Source organism: Carettochelys insculpta, chromosome 22, assembly GCF_033958435.1.
Source record: "Carettochelys insculpta isolate YL-2023 chromosome 22, ASM3395843v1, whole genome shotgun sequence".
Classification (NCBI taxonomy): domain Eukaryota; kingdom Metazoa; phylum Chordata; order Testudines; family Carettochelyidae; genus Carettochelys; species Carettochelys insculpta.
In genome coordinates, this window is record NC_134158.1 from 22,133,789 (window position 1) to 22,149,924 (window position 16,136).

At 44.4% G+C, this 16,136-nt stretch overlaps 1 protein-coding gene across 3 annotated transcripts in view; it reads left to right on the forward strand.

Moving 5' to 3' along the window:
* BICRA (BRD4 interacting chromatin remodeling complex associated protein) overlaps positions 1–16,136 on the forward strand; it is a 157,967-nt gene that overhangs the window by 107,101 nt on the left and 34,730 nt on the right. For all 3 annotated transcript variants that reach the window (XM_075016531.1, XM_075016534.1, XM_075016532.1), the window contains 3 exons: positions 7,316–7,358; positions 8,077–8,142; positions 10,592–12,604. In XM_075016531.1, coding sequence (XP_074872632.1) covers positions 7,316–7,358; positions 8,077–8,142; positions 10,592–12,604 — 2,122 coding nt within the window. The remainder of the gene's footprint in view (positions 1–7,315; positions 7,359–8,076; positions 8,143–10,591; positions 12,605–16,136) is intronic.

A 16,136-nucleotide genomic window follows, 5' to 3' on the forward strand; every position in this document is an offset into this window, starting at 1 on the left:
CTGTCTCTAAGTGCGAACTGGCCTGCCTCCCAGTGTTTGTGAGAGTGAGGGATCATGATCTAGGATAGACTGTAGATCAGGGATGGGCAATAATTTTTGATGGGGGCCACTCCAAGATTTTGGTAAGTGGTCAAGGGCTGCACTTTTGTATGAAGTGGGCGCAAGATGTGGAAAGGAACTTGAGTCCAGAAGAAAGCACAGGGTAGGGGACTTGAGTACAGGCAGGCCCACCAGTAGAAGGGGCAAAGAGGGCAGTTGAACTTTGGCCCATCATTTCAAAGGGGTCCGGAACTCCAACACAGCTGCTGTGGGGGGTTGCAGCAGCAGCGGTTGCAGCCCTGAGCCCCTTTTGAAACACCGTGGAAGCGGACTGAGGGCAGACTCCTCTCAGTCCCTCCCCTTCTACCTGAGGCTCTGCCACTTCTAGGTGCACAAAGCACCCCCCCCCCCAACACACACACACACTGCCCCTGGGTCCACACGATTTGTTGGTCCTTCTGCTTGGGTCTGAGTGGGAGTTTGAGTGAAGGAGGGGTTGTGACCTGTGGCAGGGAACTGGAGATTAGGGTCTGGGAAGGAATATGGGTGCAGGAGAGAATTCTGGCCTGGGGAAAAGGTGTGGGGGGCAAGGTCTGGGAGGGAGGTGGGGAGTAGAATGGGGTGGGGTGCCAGGGGCAGGCTCTGCTCTTACCTAAGAAGCAACCAGCCAGCAGGACTCTAAGGCAGGTTTCCCTGTCTTCCCACAGTCCCAGATCACCTGGCTGTTTGAACAGTGTGGGATGCCTCCTGCGCTGCCCCCATCTCCAGCAAAATCTTTCCCCTTCTGTTGGTGGGTTTCCAGCCAATGGGACTTGAGAAACCTGTGCAGGACTGTCCCATCCCCCCTCCTCCAGCAAACTCTTTCAGCTTCCATTGGCTGGTTTCTGGCCAATAGGAGCTCAGAGATTTTGCTGGCAGTGGGAACAACATACAAAGCTCTCCCCCCTGTTGTGGGCTGGATGAAAAGGCTTCCCAAGCCAAATTCAGCCTTCAGGTCATATTCTTGCCTGCCCCTTTTGTAGATTTCTGATAATGTGTTGGAGAGGAGGTTTTAGTCCTGGACTGTAGGTAGTGGTCAGTGAGGTACTATTGCTTTCTTTGTTGCATCTGTCCTGTAGTAGGTGACTTCAGGGTACCCACCTGGCTCTGTCAGTCTGTTTCTTCACTTCCCCAGGTGGATACTGTAGTTTGAAAAACGCTTGATAGCAATCCTGGAGGTGTTTGTCCCTGTCTGAGGCTACGTCTACACTACGAAATAAAGTCAAATTTATTGAAGTCAACTTTTTACCACTAGATTGTATGAAGTCGAAGTTGAGCGTCTACACCTTCTCACAAAGTCAATGTAGTGTGTCCCCACTAAATTGCCTAAGTTCAACTCTTTGCAGCAGTGCATTCTGGGCACCTGTCCCACAGTTACTTCAGCTCCATTGCATTTTGGGGTGCATTATGTGAGGGGAAATGCCCTGCAAGTGCTTGTGGGTTGGGGGGGTGTTGTCATCTTCCCAGAGACCATTCACCTCTGCCGTTGAAAACAAATGGCCATTCTTCAGACATCTCTTCCCACAATGAGAAATTTTTTGATGCGTTACGGAAAGAGGCAGCTTTTACAAAAGACATTAAATACAAGTGAAGAGAGAGAGAGAGAGAGAGGCTTAAGGAGTCAGGTTCACCACAGAGAAGTGAAGAAAAGCTGTTTTTTCAGACATTTCTCCCCCTGGTGAAAACACACCAAACAGGAATGGTTCAGTAGCCCATGATACCCAAGTGAAACAAAGTGTAGCTGGAAGGTGGGATTCACCACATGTGCAAGGGAATGAGTCGTGTCTACTCCTTGCAGCTGGTGTAGATACCAGGTTTAAAACAGAGAGAGAGGGTGAAAATTCTGACTCGTTCACATTATGGAAGGATGCGTTAGGAGAGAGAGAGACAGAAGGAGCCAGGTTTTGAAGTGAGGAATGCTCTTTGGAAGTGGGTCTATGCAGCTATGGAAAGACTTCGTATGATTCACATAGAAAGAAAATACAACAACATGAGAAGGAAAGACTCAGAATGGCATCCCAGGGAGTGTTGGCGTCTTGTGTAGAGGGCTTAGCTTCTCTGTTTAGCATGCTGGAAGCAGCTGACGTATCCAACATGAAGCAAGGAGACTATTAAAAATGGTACTTCTAAGACTCATTATGAATCCCCAAAACTAGATAGAAGAGAAGGGAAGACTCTGTCGAGAATCTCAGAGGGCATTGGTGTCTAGTGGATAGCATGCTGGAAGGAGCCCGTTACCCCATCAGAAGTAGTAGCGGCTGGAGAAGAGAAGAAAAAGCTAAGGAAGCATTAGAAGATAGAAAAGTTGAGGAATGATGAACCCTTGAGACTGTCTGTTGGCCCCACTGAAAAATTTGAGAGATTCCCTTGCCTCTTCTGGTAAAGAAACCCTGGTTCAACTGCCTTTGTGTGAGAGGGAAGGAAGAGAGAGAGCCCACAAGCACCATTCCTTCATAGGAAATCGTCCCCCAAGCCACACGCTTTGGAAAAGAACTATGGCCCTTCAGGGAGACCATAAAAACTGTCTTTAACCAAAGAACCTGTTGGGTTGGGGTTACTTTTTAAAAAGGGTCAGAATGAAGCACATTTCGAACAAGAACCACTTAACAATGTAACTGCTGCTTGGTGCCGTGGTGGTGGTGGTGGAGGGGGAGGGTAGGGTGACCATCGGTCCCGTATTTAGGAAGCCACAAAGGTGTCCCTACTTATTTTTTTAAAAGGGCCTAATTATCTCATATTTGAGCCCCTCTCCACCCGCTGACCTTTTCCACCAGCAGCTGCTGGCTGGAGAGCACGTGGCTGCCATGTCTGTGCTGCTTCCCTGCGGCTCTCGGGGGAGGGCAGGTGGCTGCCGCTTCCCCGGAGCGGGTGTGGGGGAGCACTAGCAGCAGCTGCTTCCCCCCTAGGGCTGGGGGTGGGGGAAGGCTGGCATCTGCCGCTTCCCTGGGGCTTGGTGATGGGGTTGGGCCAGTGGCTGCTGCTTTCCCTGAGCTGTGGGAGGGATGGGGCCAGTGGCTGCCAGCTCCCTGGGGCTTGGAGCCAGGAGGAGCCGCCCCTCACCACCCCTCGTATCTCCCTGTCCCATATTTGAGACAGGGAGCTATGGTTGCCTTAGGGCAGCGGGGGGCGTGCAGCCCCGTAAAATGTGAAGCGCAGAAAATAAGTTTCTTGGCCTCTCCTGCTAAATCCTGTGTAGGGAAGAAGCCCTCTCAAGCACTGAAACCCTGCACAGGACAGGGCATGCTGCTGTCTGCAAGCATGGTCCACATAGCCCATCAGCTGTGTGGTAGTGGGGTTGGAGTGTCTTGACTTATTCACCCAAAACTGCTGTGTCCCTGGTGTTTACTCAGCACAGATTCATCTACCCACACAGAAATGAGATCCTGGATCTCCTGATGGCTCCATGCTGGGGCTCTTTTGCGACCCTGTGAAATCCTGGCTAGACACAATTGCATCTAAGGTCTGCTAGCCACGCTGGCCAGAAAGAAGATGAACTCAAATTGCCAAGCTTCCTATTACCTTCTTCCTGCACACCGCAAGAGCAGTAGAAGTGAAATTGGCCAGAACAGACACATTTGGGGCATTGTGGGATACCTCTGGGGGCCAATAAAATCTATTTAAAGTTATGCTGTTTCCACACTAGAATTAATTCAACCTTTTAAATTCTGACTTGGTGGTACTCTGTCTGGGAAGGGGAAGGTGAGCAAGTTGACCTTAGGGCCCCTTAAAATAGACCTATTAGTATTTGCAGTGAAAACAGTCACATTGTAAAATCAAGCTAAGTGAATTAAGATTGGCTTTATGCTCTAGTGTAGGCAAAGCCTGAGAGATTGGAACAAATACAGTTGTATTTTAGGGCTTGGCTACAGATGATGGATTGTGTGGTGCAATCTAGGTGAAAGTTGTCGTAAGTATAGTGGTCAGTAGGTTTCTGGTGTAGAATGCTGTTTATGTAACCATCCCTTATTTGCCCTGTAGTGTCAAGGAAGTGGATCTCTTGTGTGGACTGATCAAGGTTGAGATTGATGGTAGGGTAGAAATTGTTGAAATTATGGTGGAATTCTTCATGGGCCTTCATTCTGTAAGTCCTGATAATGAAGATGTCATCAATGTAGCGCACATAGAGATGGGCACTTACGGACGACAGCTGAAGAAGCTTTGTTCTAAGCCAGACATAAAAATGTTGGCATACTCTGGGGTCATGCGGTACCCAAAACAGTGCCACTGACTCGAAAGTATAAATCGTCCTCAAACTTGAAATGATTGTGGGTGAGAGCAAAGTCACAATGCTCAGCAACCAGCTATGCCATGGCATCGTTGGAGATATAGTTTGTGATGGCTTATAGTCTATCAGTGTGTGAAATGTTGGTGTAGAGAGCTTCTACATCCATATTGGCCAGGATAGTGTTTTCCTAGAAGATCACTAATGGATTGTAGTTTGCTCAGAAAGTCAGTAATGCCTCAAAAATAACTGGGAGTGCTGGTAGCGTAGCACCTGAGAAGAGAGTCTACATAGCCAGACAGTCCTGCTGTAAGAGTGCCAGTGCCTGAGATACCTGGTCGTCCAGGATTTCCAGGCTTAGAGATCTTGGGTAACAGGCAGACTTCTAGAGCCCTGAATAGGGATATTCTAGGCCACATCCACCCTGTTTGAATTAGCCTCATTAACATTGATGCAACATTCCCATCTCTGTATGTATGTCTGTATTCCTGCCATCTAATTCTTTCCTTCATGCATTTGGTAAAGTGAGCCTCATCCCATTAAAGTTTATGCCCTAATAAATGTGTTAGTCTTTAAGATGCCAAATAATTCCTTTTTGTTTTTGCTAAAACAGACTAATGCAGCTACCTCTCTGAAACTTATGACAATGTAAACTCTCCTGCAAACAAACAAACAAAAATAATTTTATGTGAAAATTTTATAACAAACTTTGTGAAACTAAAATCTCTCTCTTCAAAGGGGGCCCTGCAGGCCTTTTTTTTTTTTTTTTAATCTGCTTATATCACCAGGATTTCACTTGTCAATGAACCCAAACCATAATTCAAAACTCAAAGGAGAATGTATCAGATTGAATTCTGTATTAAATTCATGACCCATAAATGGGTCTTAGATTTTCCTGAAAGGTTTCTTAGCTGCAGTGAGTTTTTGGCTGAATCAGCCCTGATTTTCTTGTTTGAAACTTTTATGGTTTTGTTCACTTATTTTTTGTTTGTTCGTGTAGGTTTAATTGAGAACATTTTGCACAGCCAATTTCTTATAGGGAACTAGACGTTAACAGTTTAACTCATGCACATTCTGTTTTTCATTTGTTCTATGTAAAGCATATTGGATATATCTATCTAATTTTTGTGGTATTTTACCAGTAACTATCACATATATGCTTAAAAATGTACAGCTATCTTCAGTATCGCTGCTCTGTTACAAAGTGCTTGCTGGGAGAAGTGCGTAGTGAAAGAAGGTAGCTAGTAACGCAGAACAGTTAATGTTTTGGCAAACTGCTTGTTAATTACAGTGTTGGACAATTTTCCAAAAGGGATTATTGCAATTATAGGCCACGTCTGCACTAGCCCAAAACTTCGAAATGGCCATGCAAATGGCCATTTCTAAGTTTACTAATGAAGCGCTGAAATACATGTTCAGTGCCTCATTAGAATGCCGTCAGCCACGGCACTTCGAAAATGACGCGGCTCACCGTTGCGCGGCTCGTCCTGACGGGGCTCCTTTTCAAAAGGACCCTGGCAACTTTGAAATCCCCTTATTCCTAACAGCATGGCCATTTCGAAGTTTTGGGCTAGTGTAGACATAGCCATAAAATTGTTGTCTGTGACTTGATAAGTAGGGCTCTGCAGAAATAACAGGAGACCAGAAATAAAAGTATGTTTGTGACAAAGGAGGCTAAAAAGAAATATCACCATTTACTGTCAGTAAATTTTGGTGGAGTATATTTAAGTAGTGTAAAAACAGGGCATATAGTTATGTATGTTATTGGTTGTTTAATTTAGATGGTTGAAATCTTACGTAAAAGTTAAATTTGTAAACAAGTTCTAGGACAGCAGTTCTCAAACTGAGTCAGTACCCCGAGGTGTGTTGTGAACCCATTTTAATGGGGTCACACAATTTGGCTTCAGTTTGCTGGGGCCTGGGTTTGAAGCTAAACTGTGGATCCTACCACCTGAAGCCAAAGACTGAGGTCTTCAGTGCTAGGTGGCAGGGATCAGGTTATAGGTGTCGGCCTGGTCTGAAGACCTTGGTCTTTGTGGCCCCCTTAGCCAAAGTGTCATGGTTCAAGTGGGTTCAGGCTTCAGTCTCCCGTCATGGGTCATGTAGTAATATTTGTTGTCAGAAGGGGTTCTCAGTGAATTGGAGTTTGAGAGCCCCTGTTCTGGGATATGGGATGTACTTGGTTTCATTCAAAATTTGTCCACAACAGCTCTGTCCAGGAGGTGGACAGAGCATCCATATGGTTCCCAGTTCCATATTGACACCTGAATGCAATATTTTTTATGATAGAATCTCATGGATTTTATGTGGCTCCTGACAATGCAGTGTATGTAAAACTTACTGACCCTCCAAGCTGCATGCAATAATCTTCTGTTTGAGAACCCTGGCACACCTGCCAGGGCTTGGGGATTTAGCCTTGCTCCTGCCGAAACCCCAAGCCATGGCAAGTGTGTCTTGTGAGGTTGAAGCCCCTACCTCATTACTCCCCATCAAAGTAGCAGTCCTGAGTGAGTGGCGGGGGGCAATGTTCTCGCTTAAGTTTTTCCATCCCTGTGTAGAATAATTTTTCTTATGTACACCCAGGTATTTGTGCATGTGCACCTCCAGCAAAAACAAATGATGCCAACTGTGGGTGTTTGCTAATAAGCTGAGCAGAACCTGAATCTGTATTAGGTTGCTGCCTAAGTGCTCAGCTCACAGAGAACACTGCTGGGAGGCTCTTTACTTTAGCAGTGAAAAAATCACAGTTTGGCCACCTCTGCTATATAAGGAATCCTTGGCCACCACAGAAGCAATCTGAACTGAACACTGGCTACTATAGTGCAGCTGAGGAATGACTGTCAATAAAACAATGATCCCTTAGCTGCAAACTGACATTTCCACCAATCAGAATGCAAGCGAATGCCCAGTTATTTCAATATATTCTTTAGAGAGATGTCTTTTTTTTTTTTTTTCCCAGTTGAAATTTTGGGTTGTACATTCTCTCCTTAAACAATTTCATATGTTGTTTTGCAGCGATCCTCAGGCTTTGAATGATTTTTTACATGGATCTGAAAAAGTGAGTAGTGACTTTTACTGTTTTGTTAATTTAAAATATTAAAATTTAAATATTTTTACAGTGAAGTTTAAATTAAAGGGGGAAAAAACCCTAACTTCTGAATGTCTCTCTTCTTTTTAAAAAGAGGGAAGGGATTAGGTAGCCCAAAGAGTTGGTCATAGGTTCTGGAATTTTTTTGTCTCTAAGGATATAAACCTTCAAGCTCTGCTTCATGCAGAGACCCATTGAAGTGATCAGAGCTATATACACACAATAGTCTGTCAGGCATATAACAATTTGCGAGAGAGGGGCCCAAACTAATCACCTATGTTGCTAGCAGTCATAAATTCCTGTCTTTTAGTTATTGTTTGCTAGCCTGAGCAAAATAAATTTGTTGTCTTTCCTCATAGGAGGTATGTGTCTACCTTAGTAGATCTAGCACTACAGCTGGTACTTGTTTGCAGCTTCAGCAATGAAGCCAGGTTTTGAATGAGCTCCAGAGAGAATTACCTTCTCACCTCTTGATTTGGGGCTCTGCATGTGAACTTTGAGGAAGGTTGGCTGAGGCCAGTGCATGTGAAGGAAGCTTGCTCAATTGCTGCCAGTGGTGTACCAGCTCTGCGGATAGGGAGAACGTTCATCTCTCTCCTGTGATTGTCAGCCTGCACCATCCACCGTGTCAGCACTGAATTCAGTATATTCTATCTAAGTAAAGTAAATGAAATATTTTTAATTGCAGATTGACAGTGATGATCTCCTTGACAACACAGGGGATGCAGCCAGTGCCTTCTTTGAAGGTGCTGGGGTATGTACTGATAATAGATCTTTTTTTAATTGTTGCTTGGTAAATTCATATTAGAGACCTGCATCTTATTGTTTCACATTTTTGTTTTTAATAAATCTATTTTCCGGTGTCAGTAAATTACACAGGATGCATGGAGTATTTCCCAAAATCTTAAAAGTCGGGGCAGGGAAGAACAAATGGGTTCAATGTGTGCCCCATATGTGGGGGGGCGGGCAGGGAATGAGTTTATATGCATAGGGCTCTCTCTGGCTGTGTCTACACTAAGAGAAATCTTTGAAATAGCCAAGCTAATGGCCATTTCAAAGATACAAATGAGGCACAGAAATGCATATTCAGCGCCTCATGAGCATGCCCCCAGCTGCGGCACTTCGAAATTGCTGCTTTTCACTCCTGTGTGGCTCATCCAGACCGGGGTCCTTTTCGAAAGGACCCCGCGAACTTCGAAATCTCTTATGCCTATCTGCTGATATGCAGTTCAGCGCTTCATTAGTATTCTTCGAAATGGCCATTAGCATGGCTATTTCAAAGATTTCTCTTAGTGTAGACACGGCCTCTGTGTTTGGTTTTTCCTATAAACCTGGGGAAACTTTAAGAACAGAGAATACAACAGAGCAAAAAAGGAAGTGTGATGAGAACATCTGTCTTAAAAGCCTGTGGGGAAAATAGGGCTGATTGTTACACGTTCATGAAAATTTCTTTGTGGGACCTTCTTAGTTCTTTCTTCTAATGTAGGAGTGCTGAGTTTTGTGTGCAGTAAATAAGGTAAAGTTAAAACAGGGTAAAAGTGGGTATACACAGGGGTGGGCAATAAGATGGATGCTGTTCGTCAGGGTTAACCCCTGGAGGGCCACTTGCCACTTTATTTATCTGTGCCTATGCAGGTATAGGTGCTTGCAGCTCCTGCTGGCTGCAGATCACCGTTCCTGGCCAATGGGAGCTGTGCAAATTGGTGTGGAACAGGACACTCTTTCCTGCAGTTCCTATTGGCCAGGAACGGCAATTCACAGCCAATGGGAGCTGCAAGTGCTCATATCTGTGCACTTGATGTAGCATCAGCATCAAGTGGGCTGGCTGTTGCCCACTGCTGGGTTAGACCCTGGAAATCCTCACGTGATTATTTTGTGTAAATCTAATTGGAAACATGAGCAGTATTTTTTGTTTTCCCCAAATATGCTATTTTTTTAAACTCCTTTGCTGACCATCTTGAGCTTGGTTTTATTTATTAAAAGCCTCATATTAAAACTACTGACAGTTAGTGGTACTTGCTGGAAAGCAGAGAAGTTTTTACAGGAGTTCAGATCTAAATGCTAGATTCTGTTAAATTTCAGTTTGATCCAAAAGCAAATGGAACCAAAATTGCCTCGTACAAAACACTGACATACTAGAGCCAGTGCTAAGGATTAGACTGTGTGGTAATTATTTATTTATGATAGTGCCCACTGTGTGCTAGGCACTTACCAAACACGCAAGGACTGTCTCTGCTCTGAGGAGCTTGCAGTCTAAGGGTAGCCGGTGTATGGATTAATATTTGAAATACAATGGAGTCATATGTCTGAGCTAATTCGAATGTCAGTGGCAAGAAATGATTTTTCTAGTTTTGGAGTATGTAAATTTTAATTCTATTTCCAACAGCTATTTTATTCCATTATTTAACTGATTGATGGAAAGATGAGTTATATTTCCAGACTCTGTTGCTATCCCCTCCCTTTCTTACCTTTATGTGCTAGAGCAGCATTTCTTAAATTATGTTCCGTGGAACACTGGTATTCCATGAACAATTGGCAGGTGTGCCGCGAGCATCTGACACTTTTTTAATATCATATATGGGTGGTGTATATTTTCTGTTATAAAAACCAGATACAATGTTAATTCTTCATTGCTATGATACTTAATTCAGTTATTTAATTTTGGTTTTGCTGTGCATGCTGATGGGTTCTTTGGTCTGAACACTTTTTTTTTTTTTTTTTTTTTTAAAGAAAATGTTCATAGGTGTTCCACGTAAAAATATTATTGTTTGGTGTTCCAAAAGTTTGGTGGTCTCAAAAAGTTTAAGAAGCACTGCTCTAGAGAGGTCTAATAGCTAATGCAAAATAATTGTGAGTTTGCTCAATTGAGTTCTGTTACTGTGCTTCCACTGAGTGACCCTGTGACTTTAGGCAAGGCGCTTCATCTCTTGCCTCAGATTCCCTTTAGAAACATTCTGCATTTATTTAGTGCTTTGAGGGGATGGCAAGATGGTTTACAAATGTATTTAGCAAATGATACCCAAACTTTACATTAGGATCACTTCACCCAAGACTGCATCTCAGTGAACTCTGTTTTGAGCCACAAAAAGCATTTTAACAGCTCCCAGTAAGGATGCACAATCATTTAGCATAGAAAGAATAAAAATCCTGTCATGGGTTTGCATTAAATGCTTTTTTCTTCCCTTTAATCTTAAACCTTTTAGCTGCATGTACAAGAATCCTCTGGCAACCATCTGAGCACTGAGCAGAATCAGCCCACAACAAGCGTTGACCTAGACTTCTTAGAAGATGACATCCTGGGGTCACCATCTGGTGGTGGAGCGAACCTTCAGAACTCAGATCAGCCCTGCGATATTCTCCAGCAGAGCTTGCAGGAGGCTAACATTACAGAACAGACTCTGGAAGCAGAGGCAGAACTGGACCTGGGGTCTTTCCAGCTCCCTACACTTCAGCCAGTGGTTCAGACGGCCTCTGATGGCACACCACAGATTTTCTCCAGTGGAACTGATCTAATTGGGTTGCAGCAGCCTGCAGTTTTGACCCATCAAGCACTGGTGCAGCAGTCAGTGGGAGCTGATGTTGTTAACAAGGCCATCAGTGTTCAGCCATTTCTTCAGCAGGTTGGCTTGGGGAATGTTACCATACAGCCAATTTCCAACCTTCAGGGCTTGCCTAATGGAAGTCCAAGTGGGACTTTGGGAATTGGGCCGATTCAAGTAGTGGGGCAACAAGTGATGGCCATTAACCAGTCAGCTCAACAGATCATTGCAAAACAAGTGCAGCCCTCCCAAGTGGCCACTATGCCTGTTGGCAGTTACATCACCCAGACAGCACCTGAGCAGCAGCAGGTCACTCTCGCGTCCACTGGGGTGTCTCCACAGAACGCTGGCCTTGTCATCCAGAAAAACCTGCCTTCAGTGGCCACTACCACGCTGAATGGAAACTCCATGTTTGGGAATGTATCTGCCACCCAAGGCTCCCAGCCTCTCACGGTCACGTCGAACTTAAGCAGCCCACTGGTGCAGGCCCAAAATGTGATCATCCACAGAACCCCCACACCCATTCAGCCCAAACCCACCGGGGTCCTCCAACAAAAGCTGTACCAGATCACCCCTAAGCCATTTGGTCCCAATAATACCACCCTGACCATCCAGAATGAGGCTGCTCTGCAACAACAGAAGGCCCAACAGAACCTGACTTTCATGGCAGGCAAACCAGGACAGAATGTGGTACTGTCTGGCTTCCCTCAAGGGCTGCCTGCCAACATGTTCAAACAACCTCCTCCACAGCAGCAAGCCCTCAGCAAGCCCATGAGTGTCCACTTGCTAAACCAAGGCAGCAGTATTGTCATCCCAGCACAGCATGTTCCTCAGGCCATGTTACAGGGTCAGAACCAGTTTCTTCTTCCTGGGCAGTTAGCAGGTGCCTCTGCTGTTCAGATACCCCAGCAGCTCTCAGCCTTGCAGGCTAACATGGGGGGGCAGATCCTAACAACTTCGCATCCTAGTGGCCAAGCCCACATCATCGCTAGCCAAGGGCCTGGTGGACAGTTGATAACCAATCAGGCCCTGCCTGCCCAAATCCTCACCAATCAGAACATAGCTAGCCAGCTGAACCTGGGGCAGGTGCTTACATCACAGAATGCACATGGCACTGCTCACATTCTTTCTGCACCCATTCAGCTGCAGCCTGGTCAGGTGGGTCAGCCAACTTTATTCCAGATGCCTGTCTCTCTAGCTGGCAGCTTGACCACTCAAAGTCAGCCCTCTGTTGCAGCCTCATTGGCCAGTGGTGCCATCAGTCAGACTGGGCAGACAGTTATCCAAGGTGTAACTCTGCCTAATCAAGTTGCTATGTTAAATGCCCCTGAGAATCTGAACCAAACTGTAAGCATTCAAGCATCTGCCCCCACAAGCAGTCAAAGTCCAGGTCTCATTCAGACGCAACCCGCTTCTGGCACCAGTCTGCTGCCAAGCAGCGACCAGTCTTCTATACTTACTGTCCAGACTGCTTCCCAGCCTCCAGCTCCACCTCAGCTTCAGTTGAATGTGCAGCAGCAGCAGCCTCCTCCACCACCTCCTCCGCAGCCCACACAGCTACCTGTGACTTCACAGCCAAGCCCTAACTTGGCATCCAGTCCAGAGAAGATCATCTTGGGCCAGACAGCATCTGGAACAGTCATAAACCAAGATTCCATGCAGATGTTTCTGCAACAGGCAAGTGAAACATTATAATGATCACATTAATTATTCATTTATTGTGAAAAGGACAAAAGAGAGTTAAAGGAGTCAGGCTAAATAATCTAAATCTTTCCTCATAGACAGGACATTTTGTAAATGCTTTATTATACCACTAACTGGTTTTAAATTATGTTTCAAAAGAGCTTATCCCATCCTAAATTTACTCACTTAGGATATGTGTTACAATTTAAAACTACTAGAAGAACTAGATGGTCTCAGGGATTTGTTAATGAATACGTAACCTTTTATGTATTTTGAATGTAGCCCAGGTTTGTAGTATCTGGCAGCTGTTGTCATCTACTGTCCATTTGATGGCTTCTGTGGAATGAATAGATGGGTCAGTGGTACTTGAATCCAGATCACAAAAGGTACCACTATGGCTGGCAGTCTCAGAAGAGAAGCCAGTAAATAAATATGCCATGTTGACTGAGGTCCCATCTCTCCACTAGACTTTATCCCCAGTTCTCTGCAGAGCTGCATTAGCAAGGGAAGACTTACACAGACACTGGTTGTGTTCTACTGTCTATGGATAAGAGTTAGGCCTCTGGGCTTTGCAGTTCAGCATCTTCCACCTTCACAAGTGTTGATGCAGTCAACTATGTACTCTGTTTAGGAGTGTAGACCCAAAGCAGACGTGTCTCACCTCATCTGTTTATATAATGTCAGATTACATAAGGCTTTTCAGTTGCTTTGGATTTCAGTTTGAAGCCATTGTATTTTTATTCTTTAATTTAAAAAGTGGTGAAGACTTGATCCAAAGCCTGCTGAAATCACTGAACTGCGTTAGAGAGAAGAAAGGGGTTTACAATCTTCTTCTTTTAATTCCCCTTAACTATGACCTAAGAATAGTGTTACCAGTTTACCACCACATGCTCACACATGCCCTTTTCCCCAAAAACAATGGGCCAGATTTATCACTGACACAAATGGACGTAACACTACTGATGTCATTTGAATTGTCCACTCTGTTCTCTCCCACCCTTCCGCCCTCCTACCCGTCCTTCCGTGAAGTGTGCCCAAATGATCCTCTAGCAAGTTTCAAGGTTGAAAAACTAGTGTCATCTGTGAATTTTCTTTGTCTTTATATTCCTCTAAATATACTTGCTGCACTATTATGATATATTAACAGCATAATCCATTGAAGTGGTCACTGTCAGGTGAAGTGGACCCCAGATATATGTAATGGTTTAAAAGGTGGGGAGGATTTGGGATAGGATAACCTATTATGAACAGAAAGATATTTTATGTTTTTCAATTTAATTAAATTTGTTTAAATTAAAAGACAGTCTGCTGTAGTTGTAACACCCTGTTCTAAAAGCAATAAAGGTATTAATCGTGCATACCTATCTCATGGAGGTATTGTGGGGATTCGTTAATTAATGCCTATAAAGCAAGTAGAAGTGCAGATAATTAACAATCATAATCAGTTCCACTTTGGGGTTTACAAAACTCAGCTAATATTTAAATACCTCTTTTATATAGTGCTGCACATTTTCAAAGCTCTGTGAAAACATGTAATTATCTGTTATAACACTCCTGTGAGGTATTTAAGAAATTAATATTAGCCCCATTTTACAGATGGTGAATGTGAGGTAAGGAATTTAAATGACTCCCAAGGCTGCAGGGTCTGGTTTAGAACTCTGATGCAGGGACTAGAATTGATAGTGAAACTGATTAGCCTCATTTCTTTGTCCTAAGTGCAAATAGTAAACCTACTGCATCAGTGGTGGTGAACATTAAGGGGATGATTTGTTATTTAATTTGTAATTTTATTTTGGATATTGCTAGTAACAAAGGTGAGGATATTTCATTTTAAATACAAGGCTTTGATCTTGACAGTGACTCTATCTGTCTAAAATTTTCTACTTTCGTCACTGTTTATTGTTACGAACAAGAAAAGAAATGTACAAATCTTAAAGCAGCTTGTGGAAGGAAGTGTCACTGAGATGCTAAGAAATTTGTAAAAGCTGTGACCTTAGGAGAGAAAAGTGAACATTGCTGGATATTGGAGAGGAAAAGACCTTCACATATCTAAAGCATAAATGACTTTCCATGAACCCTGCTTGTGCTGCATTACCTATTCAGAAGGGTGTGGAATGAGAATGGAGTTTCAGACATGGCTCCCAAAGTCTTGGCTTTGAGGTGTTTTGTTTCTATTTTACCGTGTAAACCAGTGTTTCTCAACCTTTTTTTTTTTTTTAAATAAAGTACCCCTTTTTCCCAAAAACAAACCAAACAGATTTCTCCCGCATACATCTAAGGGTACACATTCCACCAGTTGAGAAACATGTTTCTAAGGTAATCTGAGGTCTTGAAACAAGTACCATTCAAACTTTCCAGATTACTGTCCCTTCTTGAGGAGTCAGATATGTTTTGCATATCCCCAAGGAAGGTACATCTCATTTAAAAACTACTACTTCTTCGAGTGGTCCCCATGGGTGCTTCACTGTAGGTGTCAGGCTCGCCCCGCTGCCACAGATCAGAGATTTCCAAGCTGTATCTCATCGGATTGCGCATGCGCCAATACACGTCGAACCTTCTCATGCTTTCAGTCACATGCACGATCTGGTCCGCTCCAGTTCCTCTCAACCACCAGTGGCTGCAGATGAACTTCGCTTCGGCACCAACGCCTAGAGAGATAAAACCATTATTTGTAACTGTTTGCTAGTTCCCTTTCAAAACTTTTCTCTTAAAACCTGTTCTTAAAATCTTTACTGTATATAGTTTTTTAAAAAAAAAGAGGGGAGAAGAGAGAGGGAAGAGCAGCTGCTTCTGCGGCCTGCTTATCTCTACAATAGACTTGTTGAATATTATCTACAAGTTAGTACCTGTTAAATACCCTCGTTAAAGTTACACCTCGTTAAGTAGTTTAACAAGGAAGATGTCTCCTGGTGGACTTCAAAAAATGTAAGTCATGCCGTGAAGCTATGACTGCCTCGGACAGCCATAGCAAAGGTATTCATTGTCTGGGCGAGACCCATGTCCCGCAGAAATGTCCTCACAGCACTAAACTGATGGCTAGAGCAAGGAAGGACAGGGAAATGAGGCTAAAAATGATTTTATTTGACAAAGCTGTTCAGCCTGAGCCAACTGAGATATCCCATACGGAAGGGCCCCTGGTGCTGCACAAGCAGAAGGCAACTTCTTTGACTTCCTTGGCCTATAAGAGGAAGAAGATATCCCCTACTCAATCCTTGCCAGTGCTACCTACGAGCAGGACAAGTGAGGCACAGAACCAGGAAATGCTACTAAGGGCAACAGAAAAACCAGAGAGCAGAAGACAGTGCCTGGGGCTCAGACTTTAAAAGATGCGGCCCCAAAGATCCCACAGGTGCCTAAGCGACAGGCACCGGAGACTGTGGCACCAAGACTCCTGGCACCGAGAGCATCAGAACCGGGCACGTTGGCACGGGGTCCCAAGGTGCCGGAGATCTCCATTGGTGCAGAGCTGCAGGCTGGGGCACTGAGTGCGGCACCACTGGTACCGATACCCACACCGAGATCTCAG